The 19,200-nt window shown below is 41.9% G+C and overlaps 1 protein-coding gene across 3 annotated transcripts in view; it reads right to left on the bottom strand.

Annotated features, from left to right (window-relative positions):
* Nucleotides 1-7,442: 7,442 nt before the first annotated feature.
* gtdc1 (glycosyltransferase-like domain containing 1) overlaps nt 7,443-19,200 on the bottom strand; it is a 50,875-nt gene continuing 39,117 nt past the window's right edge. For all 3 annotated transcript variants that reach the window (XM_064944596.1, XM_064944597.1, XM_064944598.1), the window contains 5 exons: nt 17,235-17,344; nt 16,019-16,163; nt 13,513-13,583; nt 13,022-13,113; nt 7,443-12,826 (listed from right to left, as the gene is read on the bottom strand). In XM_064944596.1, coding sequence (XP_064800668.1) covers nt 12,743-12,826; nt 13,022-13,113; nt 13,513-13,583; nt 16,019-16,163; nt 17,235-17,344 — 502 coding nt within the window. In that variant the 3' untranslated portion in view covers nt 7,443-12,742. The remainder of the gene's footprint in view (nt 12,827-13,021; nt 13,114-13,512; nt 13,584-16,018; nt 16,164-17,234; nt 17,345-19,200) is intronic.

The raw sequence follows: 19,200 nt of genomic DNA, 5'->3' as shown, positions 1-19,200 counted from the left end.
GGCACCTAAAACCCTCCCAAACTTTTACAGATGCACAATTGAGAACATCCGATCGGGCTGTACCACCGCTTGGTATGGCAACTGCACCGCCCGCAACTGCAGGGCTCTCCAGAGGGTAATGCGGTCTGCCCAAAGCATCACCGGGAGCAAACTACCTGCCCTTCAGGACACCTACAGCACCCGATGTCACAGGAAGGCCAAAAAGATCAGGACAACAACCAGCCGAGCCACTGCATGTTCACCCCGCTATCATCCAGAAGGCGAGGTCAGAACAAGTGCACCAAAGCTGTGACCAAGAGACTGAAAAACAGCTTATATCCCAAGGCCATCAGACTATTAAATAGCCATCACTAGCACATAGAGGCTGCTGCCTATATACATAGACTTTAAATCACTGGCCACTTTAATAAATGTGACACTAGTCACTTTAATAATGTTTACATATCTTGCATTACTCATCTCATATACTTTATTCTATACTGTCTTAGTCTACACCGCTCTGACATTGCTCGTTCATATATTTATATAATCTTAATTACATTCATTTACTTAAATGTGTGTATATTGGGTATATGTTGTGAAATTGTTAGATATTACTGCACTGGTGGAGCTAGAAAACCAAGCATTTCGCTACACCCTACATAACATCTGCTAAACACGTGTATGTGATCAATAACATTTGATTTATTCCAAATCTAGTGATACATAACTTGACATTTCTTCCATCCATTGTGGGAGGATCAACCAACATTCCAACAAGCATTTCACTACACCTGCAATAGCATCTGTAAATATGTGTATGTGACCAATAAAATTTGATTTTGAATTAAGTGCAATGCATTTCTTAGCCACTATAAATACTAGGTTACACTGTTTCTTCTGATAAGTTTCCAGTATCAACATTTCCAAGCAAACAAAAACAGGACGAAGGGAGAATCTGTAGACATGCTGAGATAAAAATAACATACTCTTTGACAGAATTCATCCAGCCTTCATCAGACCTGACATGCAAATATTTTCCCTTTTGTGTTTTACACCTCCAGCAGAATAATTACATTTCTGTGTGCATTATATTCAGTTTCACTGACATATAGTACATTCTATGGATGGTCTTAAACTGTAATAATTTATGTCGGAGATTATATGAGCATGACTGGACATTCAAACATATCTGTATCCATTCATCATCATCAATAGCATCTCCCAGTTCTTCCTCACATTTTTGTTTCACATGTTTTGTGTCATTGGGAAAAGCCTCTATCAACCCTTGGTACAGTTTGGAAATCAACTTTAGAGGTTTGTCAGACTGCTTTAAAATAGTTTAAATCTTTTAAGCATCTTGCTTGTCCCATGTTTTCTGTACAGAGAAAATAAAGTGTTGTATCTGCAGCTCTGCCACAGACTGGTCTTCCCTGGCTGCCTGACCCTGATGAGACCCCTGTCACCATCTGATCCTGCTCAGATGAGGCATGACAAAGAATGACATTAGTATACATTATATTATCCATGAATAGAATCAATGGTTCAACAATTGAAATGACCATTTTTCCCAGATCCCAGACTGTAGCCTACCCATCGACTCAAGATGGAACTTTGTATCCATTCACTCATAGTTATAATATACTGGAAAATTTACCTGAGCTATGTAGACCGGTCTTCCTTGGCTGTCTGACGCTGCAGGGACACCTGTCACCATCTGATCCTGCTAAGACATGATGAGCATAGTGTTGTGTACTGACTGTGCACCATGACAGTGAAGCCTGTAGAGCTGTATATACTGTGTACGTGTGAAAAGTAGGGAATTAGCTAGGGAAATGGACAGTTCAAAGACATTGGTAGTTGGTAGTTCATTCACCTCAGTGGAGGGGGGATGAAACATTAGCTAAGGTAATATGTCAGTTACACTACTAGCTCAGTACTGGGAATATATATACTTCTCTTCTGTCAAACAGTAGTTACCTTGCCAGCTAGATCAGACAACTAAAGAGTAGCCAGTTTCTGCTCTGCTTGCTTTTACAACTCAGAGAAAAAGTGCAACACAGACAGCAGCTACCTCTGTTCATCTCTCCTGTGCTGGTCTTATACGCAAGCCTTTCAGAAGCTTTGCCTTCAAACAGCCTGTCTGCTCTGTGGTGTCTCTGCGGTCCTAAATGCAGCAAGCTGAAACCAGAAAACAGCCTACCCGACTGCTCTGAGGCGTCCGCATGCTCCTAAAGCACACCGGAGATGTAACACAGTGCAATGATAAAACTATGGGGGACAAAAATGCAATTTCAGAATCGTCACCAGCAAAGGTGCGCTCCTGCCCCTGTTGGTCACAGATACCTTTAAAAAAAGTAGGGCATGGATCAGAAAACCAGTCAGTATCTGGTGTGACCACCGCAGCACGACACATAGATTTGCATAGATTTGATCAGGCTGTTGATTGTGGCCTGTGACATGATGTCCCACTCAACTTCAATGGCTGTGCAAAATTGCTGGATATTGGCGGGAATTGGAACACGCTGTCGTACATGTCGATCCAGAGCGTCTCAAACATGCTCAATGGGTGACATGGCTGTTGAATATGCAGGCCATGGAAACAACTGGGACATTTTTAGATTCCAGGAATTGTGTACAGAGCTTTGCGACATGGGCCGTGCATTATCATGAAATTGAAAACATGAAACTTAAACATGAGGTGATGGTAGCGGATGAATGGCACGGCAATGGGCCTCAGGATTTCGTCACGGTATCTCTGTGCATTCAAAATGCCATCGATTATATGCAATGGTGTTCGTTATCCATAGCTTATGCTTGCCCATACCATAACCCATTGGCAACAGCTCTGGTGCAGTCAGCATGTCAATTGCACGCTCCCTCAAATCTTGAGACATATTTGCCAATGTGTTGTGTGACAAAACTGCACATTTTAGAGTGGACTTTTATTGTCCCCTGCACGAGGTGCACCTGTGTCAATGATCATGCTGTTTAATCAGCTTCTTGATAAGGTGGATGGATTATCTTGGCAAAAGAGAAATGCTCACTAACAGGGATGTAAACAAAGTTGTGCACAGAATGAGACAAATAAGCTTTTTGTATGTATGGAAAAAAAGTCTGGGATCTTTTATTTCAGCTCATGAAACATGGGACCAAAACTTTACATTGCGTTTCTATTTTTGTTCAGTGTATTCAATTCACACATCATTATTCCCAATTGCCTGATATTAAATGGTATTATACAGTGGTTATTATTCATAGGTTATTACTGCATAATTAGCACTTAGCCTGCAAAGAAAATACCTGATTAATAACTGACGGTTTGCATGTAGGAAATGTATTATTTTCAAAGACCTTGACAGTTATAATAAAGCCATTGGAGAGATGATCAACATCTTTATTCAGCATATCACTCAGTCTCCAGAGTGAAATAACAGGTCTTTCCCACATAGAAACCTCTATCAGATGTAATGAGGAAAACAGTTGTGCCTTATCCATATCCACATGTGCACATGTACATTTGCATAAACACATTTCCCCAGACCAGTCTTTGTTTTTGTCTTTCTTTGAGTTTGTCATTCCATGCTGGAGGTGTTGTTTCAGTCTAGAATCAGACAGCCTCAGAACCAAGAGGACGGAACCAGGCTTTTTTCTGATGCGTGAAATTAATGTTGCTGTTCTTTGTTGATAATCCACCAGTTTCAAAATGCCCCAAACCAACATTTCTTACTTTCAAATTCAAATAGCAGAGCCTTTTTCTCTGTCTTCCATCTCTCTTAAGAGTTTCTTATTACAAAAAAAGTGAATTCTAATTTTAATATTCACAATAATACTGTCCGTCATATAGGGAAACTATCTGCAGGAGTCAGTTATTTCTTGAAAAATGGCATTAGCCTTAGACATGAGGAAAAATGATATTGCCATAGTTCATGGATGTATAGAAGTATATTTCATTGTGAGGCTAAGACAAGTGAACAAGCCCTGTGCTCAGGGCCACAATCTAGTCATTCAGAACCTCCAGCAACAGTCTAGCCGACCTACACATTAAGTCGACCTACACATTAAGGAATGAACTGTTTCCCTTTATTTGACCCGTGGCAAAAATAAAATACTTTAATTACCAGGGAGAGAATTATTCTCACTTGGCTGTACGCATGAGTGGAGGGGATAGGATAGGGAGTGACAACAGACTCCAAATGTAACACCAAGACATAGCGAGATATCACGGTACGTTGATTCTCATGGGTTAGGTTGTGTAGCCTTTTCCTTCTCCACCTTATTACGAAGTATACTGAATGTCAACTCCTTAAAAACTTTCATAAAACCCTAATCTCTGGAAATATACTGTAACCTAGCTATAAAAGGGATTGAATGATTCTGCTCTTATCAGAAACTAATAACAAATATGGTAGATGATCAAAATAAAGGGAGGGGCAAACAAACATCTCATTCATGTTTCCATCCGACTTAAATTGGGGATATTGCGAATTTTCCTAAATCAAAACAGGGAAAGTGGTCACAAGTTGGCTGTTTTTGAGTAACACAGTCCTAGATCAACAGTCATGTACAAATCAAACACGCACACACTTTCAGAACACACAACTAATACAGTAAACACACACATGCAGTACACACGACACCAACTGTTCAAAGCAACGTGTCTTAACAGGCCAATGAAAACGTTTAATGCATTCAGTATTTTATGGACTCTGCTATAAAACCTTTTACAGTGGGGTGGCATTTTGCGACGGGGTAGACGGAAGGCATTGTTATGGGCTTTACGGCGTCGTCAGGTCGCGACCTGGGTCTGTTGTGGCCGCTCTGCTAGTCTACAGCTACTAGGAGCATGGGCATGGGGAGAGGAATGGTGGATGTGGAGTAGACAGAATAGGGTTGTAATTGATTCTAGGGGTGAACCAAGTTATGGACATAAAGCTAAGGTTGGAGTTGAGGGTTGGGGTTGAACCGGGATGTGGACATAAAGCTAAGGTTGGAGTTGAGGGTTGGGGTTGAACAGGGATGTGGACATAAAGCTAAGGTTGGAGTTGAGGGTTGGGGTTGAACCGGGATGTGGACATAAAGCTAAGGTTGGAGTTGAGGGTTGGGGTTGAACCGGGATGTGGACATAAAGCTAAGGTTGGAGTTGAGGGTTGGGGTTGAACCGGGATGTGGACATAAAGCTAAGGTTAGAGTTGAGGGTTGGGGTTGAACCGAGATGTGGACATGAAGCTAGGGTTAGGGTTGTGGTTGAGGCTAGGGTTAGGGTTGAAGCGGGATGTGGTCATCAAGCTAGGGTTGGGGTTATTCATAATCAGGAGGGAATAGAAACCCTGTCCACGGTCATGGATAATATTAAATCAGGTGTTAGTGAATGATAACTCAATGAATCCACTGATGGAAGGATGCTAGATGTTCCCAGTGTGAATATTGGAACAAAAGTAAGAGTGATGTGGACAATCTAAAGGTTGTCACAGAATAAACTAAGATGTAACAATATTACCTAATCTCTGCCATGACTTTAACTGTTCTATCAGAGGCACGCAGTGATTCATAGCTTCATAACTGCTGGTTATCCTATCGTCTCTCCCAATTGGTCTGTAAAGAGGGGTGACATCTATTCAAATTTCATAGTAATAATACCTCATACAATCAGTGGAGGAGTAAGGAAAGATAGCCTTCCACCTGTGACCAAATGCATCTACTTGTTGGTTAAATTTGAAGACTAATCTTCACACATTTTCAAACAAAGAATCTCTTCATTCTCAATATCCAATGCAGCCAGTCTTTAATACTGTCTACACAACAGTACATGCAGCCAGTCTTTAATACTGTCTACACAACAGTACATGCAGCCAGTCTTTAATACTGTCTACACAACAGTACATGTTATTATGTTCAACAGTCTTGATTTCAATTCTGTTCTAACCGTACTATTGTTGACAAACTGAGTGGGCTGTGCTGTTTGTTGCCTCTACAATACCGCACCACGATGTGAACAGCAGAGTCAGTCTGACACACTTTGCTTAGCTCGAGAGATTGCATTAATTCCCCTGTTTCTCCCTGCGACTACCAGGTGGAAGAGCATAACCACAGGGCAAAATTGTTCAGTGTTTAAAACATGGAATGCCATTTTTCTAGTTGTACGGATTGAATATGTGTTAGCGGTAAATTGCAGTGATGTGTCATGTCGTGTTTAGTGGCCATTTAGTTTATGATACCGACGGATCCACATTGCATTATGTTCCACTCTCTACGGAGCTGAATATTGGAAATGAGAGGGTGTCATCATGGGTAGGATTGGGACAAATATCAGGTCAATTGCTTTATGGAGATATGTGTGAAGCCCAAATGGATTACTTTTCTTGTCACAAACGATACCAATATGGCATACACCAAACAAACGAATCCCAAGGGACTACAACAGGGCTCCAAACTGGGCAATCTAGGATTTGAATGAGATTCAAAGCATCAAAGACGTCATTATCTCCAAGTAACCCATCGACTACCGTGGTACTTGATAATACCCTACGCATTATGTCAATAGAAAATACAGCCACCATGCTGAGGGCCCCCTGTGTACTCACCACTCCTACTCACACATTAGCTGCATACAAAACCTCTGTGAGCCACTCTCTGTGCTGGCTGAAGGTGGGGGGCCAGAGGGGTTTGGGGAGGGGGGGCGGCAGGAGAGGAGGGGTCCCCAAGCCCCTCCACCCCCTCTTCCTTTTATATCATCTTTGAGAATGTAAAATGCATTGGAAGGGGATTGTGGGTAGGTATGCCCGGGGCTAGAGCCGAGTGTCGCGCTCAGTTGTGTGGGTGGACAGTTTGATGATGCACCCTGAGGCCTGTGTTACCTCAAAGTCCATTAATAACCACTATGGGCACCTCTCCAGTCCCTATGCAGCCTAGCCCTACAACACAGCAGCCCTAAAGTACGTGTGCATAATGAAAAGGTTTAATTCAAATATTAACTCTATCGGTTTAAAACATCTTTTCCTCCTCGGTGTCGTGTGAGCCCGTTTGACTAATTCTGTTTTCTTGGCCTGATTTTACTTCATAAAAGATCAAGGGTATATAAGAAGGCAAGGGATTCAGGTTGCTGCTAGCAACACTAAAGGGGAACATGCTTTGAATAGGGGGTAGAGATTTAAAAGGGGAAGGCGGCCAAACAATGCTGCGGTTAAGCCTATATGGTTCATTCCTGATTAACGTTTAACCTTTTCACCCTCTGCTAATGAAAGTGTCTGTTCTACCTTGAATACCTAGTTATAAGGTATTCTCTAAAGGGGCTGAACAATTATTTAAACCATGGTAGTGCATGATTGCATTGTTAGTACTGGCAGTCTGGGCATGACACATTAGGAGCTCCACCTGGAAATACATGTACCAAAGATAGTTGCTTGTCAGATATGGATTCTAGTATTGTAATATGTTGAACATTCTCAAAACAAAACACTATATTCTACAAAACAATAGAAAACAATGTTTATTTGTAGAACATTACAAGACAGAGCGTAGACAGAGAGACCTGCATTGATACCAGCAGACAAGTACCTCGCCCAAGTCAGCCCAAGTCTGATTAGGTACTTCAGTCTCCTGGGGCCTCATTTACAACCATTAAATATGGGCAGAATAAGCATACATGCTGCCTATAGCAAGTGTCTAAGATTGATTGTATGTTCAAAATAATTTAAAATGAACAAAAATATTAACTCAACATGTAAAGTGTTGGTCCCATGTTTCATGAGTTGAAATAAGATTACAGAAATGTGTCATACGCACAAAAAGCGTATTTCTCTCAACTTGTGTGCACACATTTGTTTACATCCCTGTTAGTGAGCATTTCTCACTTGCCAAGATAATCCATCCAAATGACAGGGGTGGCATATCAAGAAGGTGATTAAACAGCATGATAATTACACAGGTGCATATTATGCTGGGGACAATAAAAGGCCACATACTCTAAAATGTTCAGTTATATAATTTAAAAAAAATGTATAGTCATTTAGCAGGCGCTCTTATCCAGAGCGACTTACAGTAGTAGTGAGTGGATAAATTGCCACAGATGTCTTAAGTTGAGGGAGCGAGCAATTGGCATGCTGACTGCGGGAATGTCCACCAGAGCTGTTGCGAGCATTGAATGTTAATGTCTCTACCATAAGCCGCCTCCAACATCATTTTAGAGAATTTGGCAGTATGTCCAACCGCAGACCATGTGTAGTAACCAAGCCAGCCCAGGACCTCCACATTTTGCTTCTTCACCTGCGGGATCGTCTGAGACCAGCCACCCAGACAACTGATGAAACTGTGGGTTTGCACAATGTAAGAATTTCTGCACAAACTGTCAGAAACCGTCTCAGGGAAGCTCATCTGGTTGCTTGTCGTCCTCACCAGTCTTAACCTGACTGCATTTCGACGTAGTAACCTAATTCCGCTGGTACGCGGCCATCGAAGAAGGAAAAATAGGAAAAAGATTCCTATGTCTATATTTTAGATTCTAAAAATAAAACACAGATGTTCTCTTCTGGTTAAAGTGGAACTGACAGCATTTTAACTACTTTGCAGATACGAAACAGAATCATATCAGTCAAAAATATCAAATTCCCAGTTTATGCTACAAAACCAACTTCATAAGAGGTTTTAAAAATATGTTCTATTTGACTCAACATTCCATGATGTACACTAAGGCATTGTTGGCAGAATAGATCAGTTCAATGCATGATTAAATTAATTCACTAATACATTTCTTAGTAGTCCAAAAATATGACTTTATGGTTGTAAATCACAGCTGGCCTGGTACATTGTTTGCTGCCTCCATTCAGGACGCACCGTTTCAGTTTCAATTACTCATAATTTGGACAAAAAACTGACAAATGTAACTAAGGCTGGGAATGTCAATACCCATCAAACTAGCAAGGATAATGATCACCAGTCAGTCATAACATGGCTAATATGCTAGGGTATCTATTTATGTAGCAAGCTAAAAACAGAGCCTAACGTTAGCTAGCTAGATAGCTGCTAGGAGGACAGTGTCATTGGAGAGGTCATGGTCACAAATTTTCCCCTGGTATTGTTTTTCGGTGGCTACACAGCTAAAGATGCTAGCTAGCTATGCAGAATGACTGTTATCCAATTAGCATATCTCTTGCATTCACTAAATCACTCTGGCTAGCTATGTACTCTGAAATGTTGTTTGAGTGTGCCAGAGCGCAAAAAAACGTAATAGTCACATACGCTCTATATAACATGTAAACAGCCTAACCAGCTCTGCTCGGGCGAGTAAAATGGTGAGTGAGGTGTTCCCTCATTTGTGGCTGGAAGTAGCTAGCAAGCTAGGACACTTTAGCCAGTTAGCTTGGGTGCTCTGTTGGGACACTGGCAGACAAGCTACAGAAGGACGAGCAGGCAATTACCCATCGTTTATCATTTCAATTTAGATGGCCAACTAGCTGAAAAAGTTTGAGAGGGTTTGTTGAAATGTTAATTCGTTAGATTTTAGCTCATCTGCTCTGGCTAGAATTAGTTGTTGATCTTGTTGTTGTTAATGTGTATATACAGTACCAGTCAAAAGTTTGGACAGACATTTAAGGCTTTTCTTTATTTTTACTATTTTCTCCATTGAAGAATAATAGTAAAGACATCAGACAATGAAATAGCACATATGGAATCATGTAGTAACCAAAAAAAGTGTTACATTTTAGATCTTTCAAAGTAGCCACCCTTTGCCTTGATGACAGCTTTGCACACTCTTGGCATTCCCTCAAATCAGCTTCATGAGGTAGTCACCTGGAATGCATTTACATTAACAGGTGTGCCTTGTTAAAAGTTAATTTGAGGTATTTCTTTCCTTAATGCGTTTGAGCCAATCAGTTGTTTGGACAAGGTATGGGTGGTATACAGAAGATAGCCCTATTTGGTAAAAGACTAAGATAATATGGCCAGAACAGCTCAAATAAGCAAAGAAAAATTACAGTTCATCATTACTTTAAAAAGGTTAACACTTTTTTGGTTACTAAATGATTCCGTATGTTATTTCATAGTTGATGTCTACACTACTATTCTACAACGTAGAAAATAGTACAAATAATGAAAAACCCTTGAATGAGTTAGATCCAAACTTTTGACCGGTACTGTAGGGAAAGATAGCCTACCTTTTTATGATTGTTTGATCAATAGGACTGTAAACTTCCCAAATGTAATAGGTTTCCCGCTGTATTTATTTACAGTTGAAGTCGGAAGATTACATACACTGATGTTAAGAGTCATTAAAACTTGTTTTTCAACCACTCCACAATTTCTTGTTAACAAACTATAGTTTTGACAAGTCGGTTAGGACATATGCATTGTTCATGACACAAGTAATTTATCCAACAATTGTTTACAGACAGATTATATAACTTATAACTCACTGTATCACAATTCCAGTGGGTCAGAAGTCTACATACACTAAGGTGACTGTGCCTTTGAACAGCTTGGAAAATTCCAGAAGATTATGTAATGGCTTTAGAAGCTTCTGATAGGCTAATTTACATAATTTGAGTCAATTGGAGGTGTATCTGTGGATGTATTTCAAGGCCTACCTTCAAACTCAGTGCCTCTGTTTGACATCATGGGAAAATCAAAAAAATCAGGCAAGACCTCAGAAAAACAATTGTAGACCTCCACAAGTCTGGTTCATCCTTGGGAGCAATTTCCAAACGCCTGAAGGAACCACGTTCATCTGTACAAACAATAGTACGCTAGCATAAACACATTTGCTGTCAAACCCCTCAGGAAGGAGATGCGTTCTGTCTCCTAGAGATGAACGTACTTTGGTGCGAAAAGTGCAAATGAATCCCCAGAACAACAGCAAAGGACCTTGTGAAGATGCTGGAGGAAACAGATAAAGTATCTATATCCACAGTAAAACGAGTCCTATATCGACATAACCTGAAAGGCCGCTCAGCAAGGAAGAAGTCACTGCTCCAAAACCACCATAAGAAAGCCAGACCACATGGGGACAAAGATGGTACATTTTGGTCTGATGAAACAAAAACCATCGTTATGTTTGGAGGAAAAAAATGGGATGCTTGCAAGCAGAAGAACACCATCCCAACCGTGAAGCACAGGGGTGGCAGCATCATGTTGTGGGGGTGCTTTGCTGCAGGAGGGACTGGTGCACTTCACAAAATAGATGGCATCGTGAGGCAGGAAAATTATGTGGATATTTTGAAACATCCCAAGACATCAGCCAGGAAGTTAAAGATTGGTCGCAAATGGATCTTCAAAATGGACAATGACCCCAAGCATACTTCCAAAGTTGTGGCAAAATAAAAGCTGAAATAAATCACTCTCTCTAACATTATTCAGATGTTTTACATTCTTAAAATAAAGTGGTGATCCTGACTGACCTTAGACAGAGAATTTTTACTAGGATTAAATGTCAGGAATTGTGAAAAACTGAGTTGAAATGTATTTGGCTAAGGATGTATGTAAACTTCCGACTTCAACTGTACATATTTGCAGAAATCCATTTTGCCTAATGCGTTCTAATGATCTAAAGCCGCGCTGTTGCAACTGCCTGTAAACACGCGGTCCAGTTCAAAGTGAATGATGGCAGGCCCTTGTGGCAAATGGCTTGTTGGCATATAGACCTAGTGTACCTGAACGGTGCACCGCACCGGTCTGCGTAGACTTTAATCCTGGACAAGACAGATGTTTTTATTCGGTTTAATTTACTGCAGTGTCTATTAATTGTCCAAACGCACAGCTGCTTTCCCACTCTATATCGCTATAGAATTGTTACAAATGCTTTGGAATGTTTGGGAAGTATGTATTCTAAGAATGTATGAAAACATGAAAATGACCATATCTAAGTGCTTGCTTGTCAGAAAATGTAAAAAGAAGTGTCATTCTTCCTGGGGGTGTATATTTTAATAAGATTTTTTTGTTGCTAAAATGCTGTCAGTTCCACTTTGATGGGAAATGGCTGCATTCTGGTTAATATGTTTTATGAATAAGCTTTTCATCATATCCCTCATTTGCACAAAATACTTACTTGCCAGATTGCAATACAATATTTCATACACTAGCAGAGATGTGAGTACGCATCGTCTACAAGTTGCGGGGAGGTGAGCAAATTCTCATGTCAAGTACATTTTTTATGAATGCCAACTTTTGTGTGAACTGGCGCACGCACATTTTGGGGTACACAATTTATAAATGAGGCCCCTGGCAACCCAGGTGTGGAGGCAGAGAACAGCGTTTCAAGCCACAACTTGGCTGCCACTCTGTCGGGAGTCGTGGGGTGGAGAGCAATTCAAGCTCCAGGTCCTCTCCAGTACAAGATCAAAATGAACCGGATATATGAGGTGGCACCGCCTTTGAGAAACCTTTGAAAGAGTTTACACGTTCTTTTCTCTTTATTTCAAATTCAAACCACAGTAGACATAAAAGACCTCTCCCTCTTGCACGTGAAGATGGGGACGTTTACAACAGGCACAATGTCTCAAAGGCATGGCTTTGATTTGAGCAGAGTGGAGCTGAGTGGAGAGAGAGAGGTGGTGGGGACAGGCTGTCTGAGGCCACCACAGGTTTGTTGCCCGTGGCTCCATGTCAGGCAGCTATGACGACAGCCCTTGAGACTCTCCCTCCCTCGCTACGCTGCAGACTTTCCATCAACCTTTAAATCCATCTCATTCTGCCACTAATCGAGTGAACTAAGTGTGCCCACTTCTGAGCAGATCCGCGGACTCGCATTGGCCCAGTTGTAGTCTGTCCGTCAGGGATGGTGGTCCTCTTTGTATGCCAGCAGACTCCTGAAGTCCTCCTTCAGCGCAGCCCAGGAATAGGAACTGGTGTCAACCTACAGTACAATACAGAGGAAAGAATGAAAGGCAGGATTAAGCTCTGGTGTCAACTGTCAACTTACAGTACAGAAGAAAGCAAGGCACACAGGCAGGGTGAAGGGTGAGGAGAAACCGTAAAGAGAGAAATTAATTGTGAACTGAATGAAGCGTGTGTTAGCTAATCCTGTTCCTGTCATGTCAGTGTTAATTACCTTAACGTGATGTCTCCTCACCATGTATGGCCTTCTGCACAGTCCCTGGAGTTTCTTATAAAGCTGCTCAGGTGTAGAGTACAGATACTCCTCTGTAGGACAGAGCGAGGAAAGGAAAACGTATTTTCATGAAAGAAAAACCTCAAAGCACAGGCTAGATACAGCGCACTTTCTTTATAATTAAAAATACATATTACACTGAACTGGGACAGGTTTTACATAATTAAACTAGTATTCTTTTTAAAGATTCATATTATTTATGCAAATCTAATTTAAGGAAGAGGCACAGCTACGGTGTTAAGAATCAGGTAAATTAGATTTTTTTGTTGTGCTCAGTAATCGTAGCTTTGACTTCAGCGTTCTATTTTAGTGATTTATTTTCAGATTTACACCTTGAACATCTAAATACAACACATTTCTAGAGATGCAAAAATCGGAGAATTAAACATCTTGCAATGCAATGGTGTATTAGCGTATTTGTGAAGTAATACCTGGGAATATTTCAGGATACACCAAAGCCTTGGGGCAGAGTGGATAGCAGCCACAATGAACAGCTTCTAGCCTGCAATATAACATTTTATAGTTTAGCTTCCTGTCAAAAGTATTGGCTTAAAAACAACAAGCGTGAAACACATTTGGGCACCAGTTGTATAACATAATCATTGTCTCAGAAATCCATTTGCTGAAAAAGTGTGCTCTGGTCATGAAAAATATAGACAAATGTTGGTTTACTCTGTCCCCAAGATTGGAGAGTGAACACAATATTTGCCCCTAATAACTGCATGAGCTGAACAGCGTTGTCAAAATGGGTCCCCATTGTGTCTTTGTTGACATTGGTTTCTTTTGATGCACAGTTCAGAATAAATGAAGTCCCACAGACTAGCTGGGGAAAGAATGCATCCGGACATAGCACATTTCCCAGCAAGCAGTGGAACTCATCCCATTCTCAAAACGATGGGGAGAGAAAATAATCTCTTTCACTCTGAACTCACATCATCTGCAATGTTACAGGATGTCCAAAACCATCACAAAAGAGAGAACCTAAAAATCCATCCAAATGGTTTTCAAATGTGAATAAGTTATTTGTGAAACGTCCATCTCCTGAACAAAACGTAGAGATCGAAAAGCCTGTTGTTATGGTACATAGAGCTTCCCCCACTTTCACAGAACTTATCTGAACCTCACTGTCCATTGCAGAAACCTGCCTATTTCAATTAGAACGTGCATCAATATTGATGACACCTCAATTTCACTCCTTTCCATCAATTTATTACATCATTCCTCATGCAACAGACGTACATTTTTAAACATGGGATTAGTTCTCGGGAGTTTAATTTCATGTTAAGACTAAAAAATGATTGGTGAAATCCTCACACGTATGCAATGACGCCATTCACTAGTCTGCACTCTAAAACGTACCCGATATCCTCAAACTGGTTGGAAATTCCATCTACAACATCAACTGCATCTTACTATTTATCAAACGGCAATTTTTGAAACGACAAGAATAACAGCAATATTGCTCTTCTGTCGCCCTAGTAGGTTTGACAGGCAACAGTTTGTTCCAGGGAAACGGGTTGAATAAGGCAAACTACCTTTTGGCACCGTATGAAAGTGGTTAATGCTTTCTAATAGTCTCATTGCCTTTGCCTGCATTCCAAAGAATAGCATGGCTAATCAAGCTAATTTAAAAGGTAGCAAGATGATAGCCCCCTAGTCTATGACAGCAAAATCTATGAAACCGATTATTAAGGTCAGTTCCATTTCAGTGGCGTAATGTGTAAGCGCGCAAATGGTTATAAGGCTTTCCATCTCAAATATAATTAGCCGATAATTTTGCTGGGGTAAATGACTTCTTCACTGCAGGGCATGAATAGGCGTCTGCTCACATCGCCAGACCATAATTAATCAGATTAGGGCCAAATTCCACAATAATGAGGATGAAACACATTGGTGACACCTCTGTCGGGCAATAAGGCTGGACTGCTCTTTTTTGTTTATTGTGCTCTTCAGAAGCCTCCGTGTCTGTTTATCCTTACACAGAGTGTGGAATGAGAAACCCTTAACTATCTTCCTGTTTTGAACGCTATGTGAAGCTGATGAAATTGAACAGGTATTCTAAATCACTTGCTAACTTGAAAGGTTTGTAATGGAACACTCAACGAGCACCGATGTCTATTTTGTTTACTTTCAAAACAGGTGAGTGAAGCCAATTGGAAGCTGGAGGAAACATTTAACATCCTCATCCACCTGAGCATGTCAGTGTTGATATTCCACCATTCAACGTGTGTTTCTCTGTTGCCCAAAACACACACAAAGGGCCTCCACCACCAGCGCATCCACAAGGTTTACTATCAATAGAGCTTAGTGGGTGGTCGTGTGCGTCTCAGATCCCCCTGGTTTGGATCAAAGGAAGTGTAAAACATCATTGTGCAAGACTCCCCCAGAGGGACATCCCTTCCTCAAACTCAGGACAGTGTTTTTCAACAACCATAATTAGCACATGGCTTCTTTATTGTGCACAGCCAAGCTTCTAATGTGTTTTCAGCCAATCTATCTAAAATAGATTCCCACACTGACTGCATGAAGCAATCCATAGAATTAACACACCACCAGGTTGGTGTTTTGTAAGATCACAACCTTCCTCTCTACTGAAGCGGCACTACTCTGGCTCCAGTCCTGCTCTATCTTGGCTGTAGGCGGGATCTGACGAAACCCTTCAAATGCACAGCACAGGTGACTGAAGTTTGGCTTCATACGGTAGCAAGTCTCATCATACACTTTGGACTCTACCTCCCTAGACGTAAAAACACTTAGAAATAACCGTTTTTAGTTTAGTTTTAATGAACGGTCACTACGTTTTTCCACGTCAAATTCAAACGTTTACTTCACATGAAAACAACCCAAATTACTTTACATTCACTCTTTCAGCAGTTCATGTTTTGTTGTGTCTTAAGTAGATATTAAAGAAACAAACCAGGAGAGTGAGTTACTTACATGGCCACTCCAAAAAACTCATGCTTGGCTGTGGAGACCACCACGTCTGCCTGGCAGAGGACATGGAGGTAGTCCTCTTTACTGGGCATGAACCCCCAGTGGAGGACATGGGCATTCAGGTCCACTCTGGCTTCTGCAAAGATGTCTGAGAGGGGGGGACTGATGTATATTATTCACAATAACCATATCTGTTACTGTATGAATGCATTTATTTGATTGAGTAAAATGCCAGAGTGGACTAATTGACTTTGTCCAGTTGCTCGTTTCGTGAACTCTTTATAACCGATTAGATTCCCACATAAAGGACTTGAGTTTAATGGAGGATAAATTAAATGAAATAATGCAACAAAATGCATGTCATTGAAAAGCCATCTGTCCGTGACATTCTGGATTCATAATGAGTTCCATGCTGCTGTGTATTCACAGAATAGTGATGACATCAGGAAGATGTTTCAGTGACCAAAAAGTGTTTGGAGAGCAGATCAGTGAAACAGGGAATGGACTGAATCCAGGAAAACAGAGGAAAAAACATCCTATGAAAAACAGAGGTCAGAACTGAAGCCGAGGCATAAACTTTGGACTAAAAATGATATACAACATGAGATCGGAAGAAACAGGTGAGGGGTGAACATAATCAATACCGTGACCCTATTAAGAAAATCAAAGTAGATTAAAATTGTTCTAATGCGATTGCCTTCCGAGCAATCATAAACGTAATTACTAAATATGAGAAAAATTTACAGTCTCTCTTTCCATCTGTTTATGCTCCTATAAAAGTTTACATCCCAATATGAGAGAGTGTGTTTCCTGTAAGGATGTCTTTGCTTCCAGCCATGGGGCCAGAATGTGTATTAATTTACTTAACACTCAGTGGTGAATACATTGGAGTGTACTAAAGTCATTATAGCATCATCATCTACTAATGGGGAGCGGATTTGATCAATTAAACACTGTCCTGAGGGCTTAAAAAAAAACTGGCCTGTCAGACGACCTTAACCCCACACTTAGTCAAAGTACCAATTACATTGAAAGCCATAACAAACTTATTCTACATCGTAAAAAACAAAGTATAGCTTTTCACTCACCTTTCGAGAAGTTGCGCAAAGTTTTCTACTCAAAGTTTTGAAACCAAACACCCACTGCTTTGAAAACAAGTGTTATCGCGAAACCAGAGCCCACTTGATCCTTTGCTTGTAAAATGAGTGTGTGTGTGTACCTGGTACGTCAGTGAAGGTCTCCCCCAGGACAGACAGTTGAAAGCCCAGGCCTCTCCCTTTCAGCTTCAGCAGCATCTTGAAGAAGAGCTCGGGGTCTTTGTCGTGTTCCCTTCAACCACAAACAGAATTCAGGGCCTTGATGGTGCTACGTACACACACACACACACACACAACAACACACACAGGACAGGCTCAGGAAAGGCTCTGCTCTGGTGTGCGCCGGGCATCCAAAGGCTTACCCCTCTCAGTACCATTCTGCTCTGTGATTTATTCACACAGAAACACACACACACAGAGGCCAGGTTACACAAGGCAAGGCAGCAGCCAGAAAAAGAGAAAGATCATAGCCCTCCCCAGAGGACACTTGACTGTGGTATCGATGCGGTGTGCAGTACGCCAGGTGGGGGATTTAACAAGCTGACAGACAAGAGAGACAGAGATCCCTGTTGGCTCAGAGAGAGAAGCAGCCAGTCATCCTTGATGTGTTCGGTGCCTGGAAGGCCCTGCTTCTAGTTAACACAGGTGCTGTGTTCAGCTGTGGAGCAGATGTCATACTGTGCAAGTGGCCTGTCACTCACCATGCTAATCTGAAGGAGGGAACAGGGAGTACAGTCAACTGATCTAACAGGAGCGTCTGCACATTATCATTAACAGCAGCTAGCATTAGCTCACACCTGCCTTTAGAGATGACAAAACAGGGAATCAGTGAAGGTCGATGACACAAATGTGTTGAGAGAGTAGCCTTGTGCCCTTACTAGTGCACTGTCATTTACGGTTTGTCACTAGCATAAACAGTAGAAAATGAATGAAGATTGACTACATGCAAATGGCTGTATATCTCTGCTGGTTTCCCTCTGGAGCTGTAGTGAGGGGGTCCGCACCTGAGGCTATAAGGGTTGTGACTGGGAAGTGGTGTTGGAGGGCCAGTAGGGGGCACTCTTCCGTCTGGTGTAATAGAGCCCTCAAGGCCAAGGGCTAGTGACTTGCAAAAGGTGCCGTCCCCTGGATGTGACATTAAAATGTAGGTTCTGGCTCTCTCTGGTCACTGGCGCTCACTAAACGTACCGGGCCATCCCTGGGTGGTAAGGCAGATAAAAACACATCTGACACTCTGCTCCTCAACACGCAGGCAGCTCAGGGGTGCGTGATCAGTCCCTTCCTGTACTCCCTGTTCACCCATGACTGCATGGCCAAGCACAACTCCAACGCCACCATTAAGTTTGCCAACAACACAACAGTGGTAGGCCTGATCACTGACAACAATGAGACAGCCTATAGGGAGGAGGTCAGAGACCTGGCAGTGTGGTGCCAGGATAACAACCTCTCCCTCAAAGTGATCAAGACTAAGGAGATGATCGTGGACTACAGGAAAAGGAGTGCCGAGCACGTCCCCATTCTCATTGACGTGGCTGTAGAGGAGCAGGTTGAGAGCTTCAAGTTTCTTGGTGTCCACATCACCAACCAACTAACATGATTCAAACATGCCAAGACAGTCATGAAGAGGGCAAGACAAAGCCTATTCCCCCTCAGAAGACTGAAAAGATTTGGCATGGATCCTCAGATCCTCAAAAGGTTCTACAGCTGCATCATCGAGAGAATCCTGACTGGTTGCATCACCACCTGGTATGGCAACTGCTCGGCCTCCAATCGCAAGGTGCTACAGAGGGTAGTGCGTACAGCCCAGTACAATCACGGTCCTCTCTCCACTTACAATCACGGTCCTCTCTCCACTTACAATCACGGTCCTCTCTCCACTTACAATCACGGTCCTCTCTCCACTTACAATCACGGTCCTCTCTCCACTTACAATCACGGTCCTCTCTCCACTTACAATCACGGTCCTCTCTCCACTTACAATCACGGTCCTCTCTCCACTTACAATCACGGTCCTCTCTCTCCACTTACAATCACGGTCCTCTCTCCACTTACAATCACGGTCCTCTCTCCACTTACAATCACGGTCCT

This window comes from Oncorhynchus masou, chromosome 29 (genome assembly GCF_036934945.1).
Source record: "Oncorhynchus masou masou isolate Uvic2021 chromosome 29, UVic_Omas_1.1, whole genome shotgun sequence".
NCBI lineage: Eukaryota > Metazoa > Chordata > Actinopteri > Salmoniformes > Salmonidae > Oncorhynchus > Oncorhynchus masou.
Note: the sequence above shows the minus strand (reverse complement) of the source record. Positions and strands in the feature narration are given on the sequence as shown.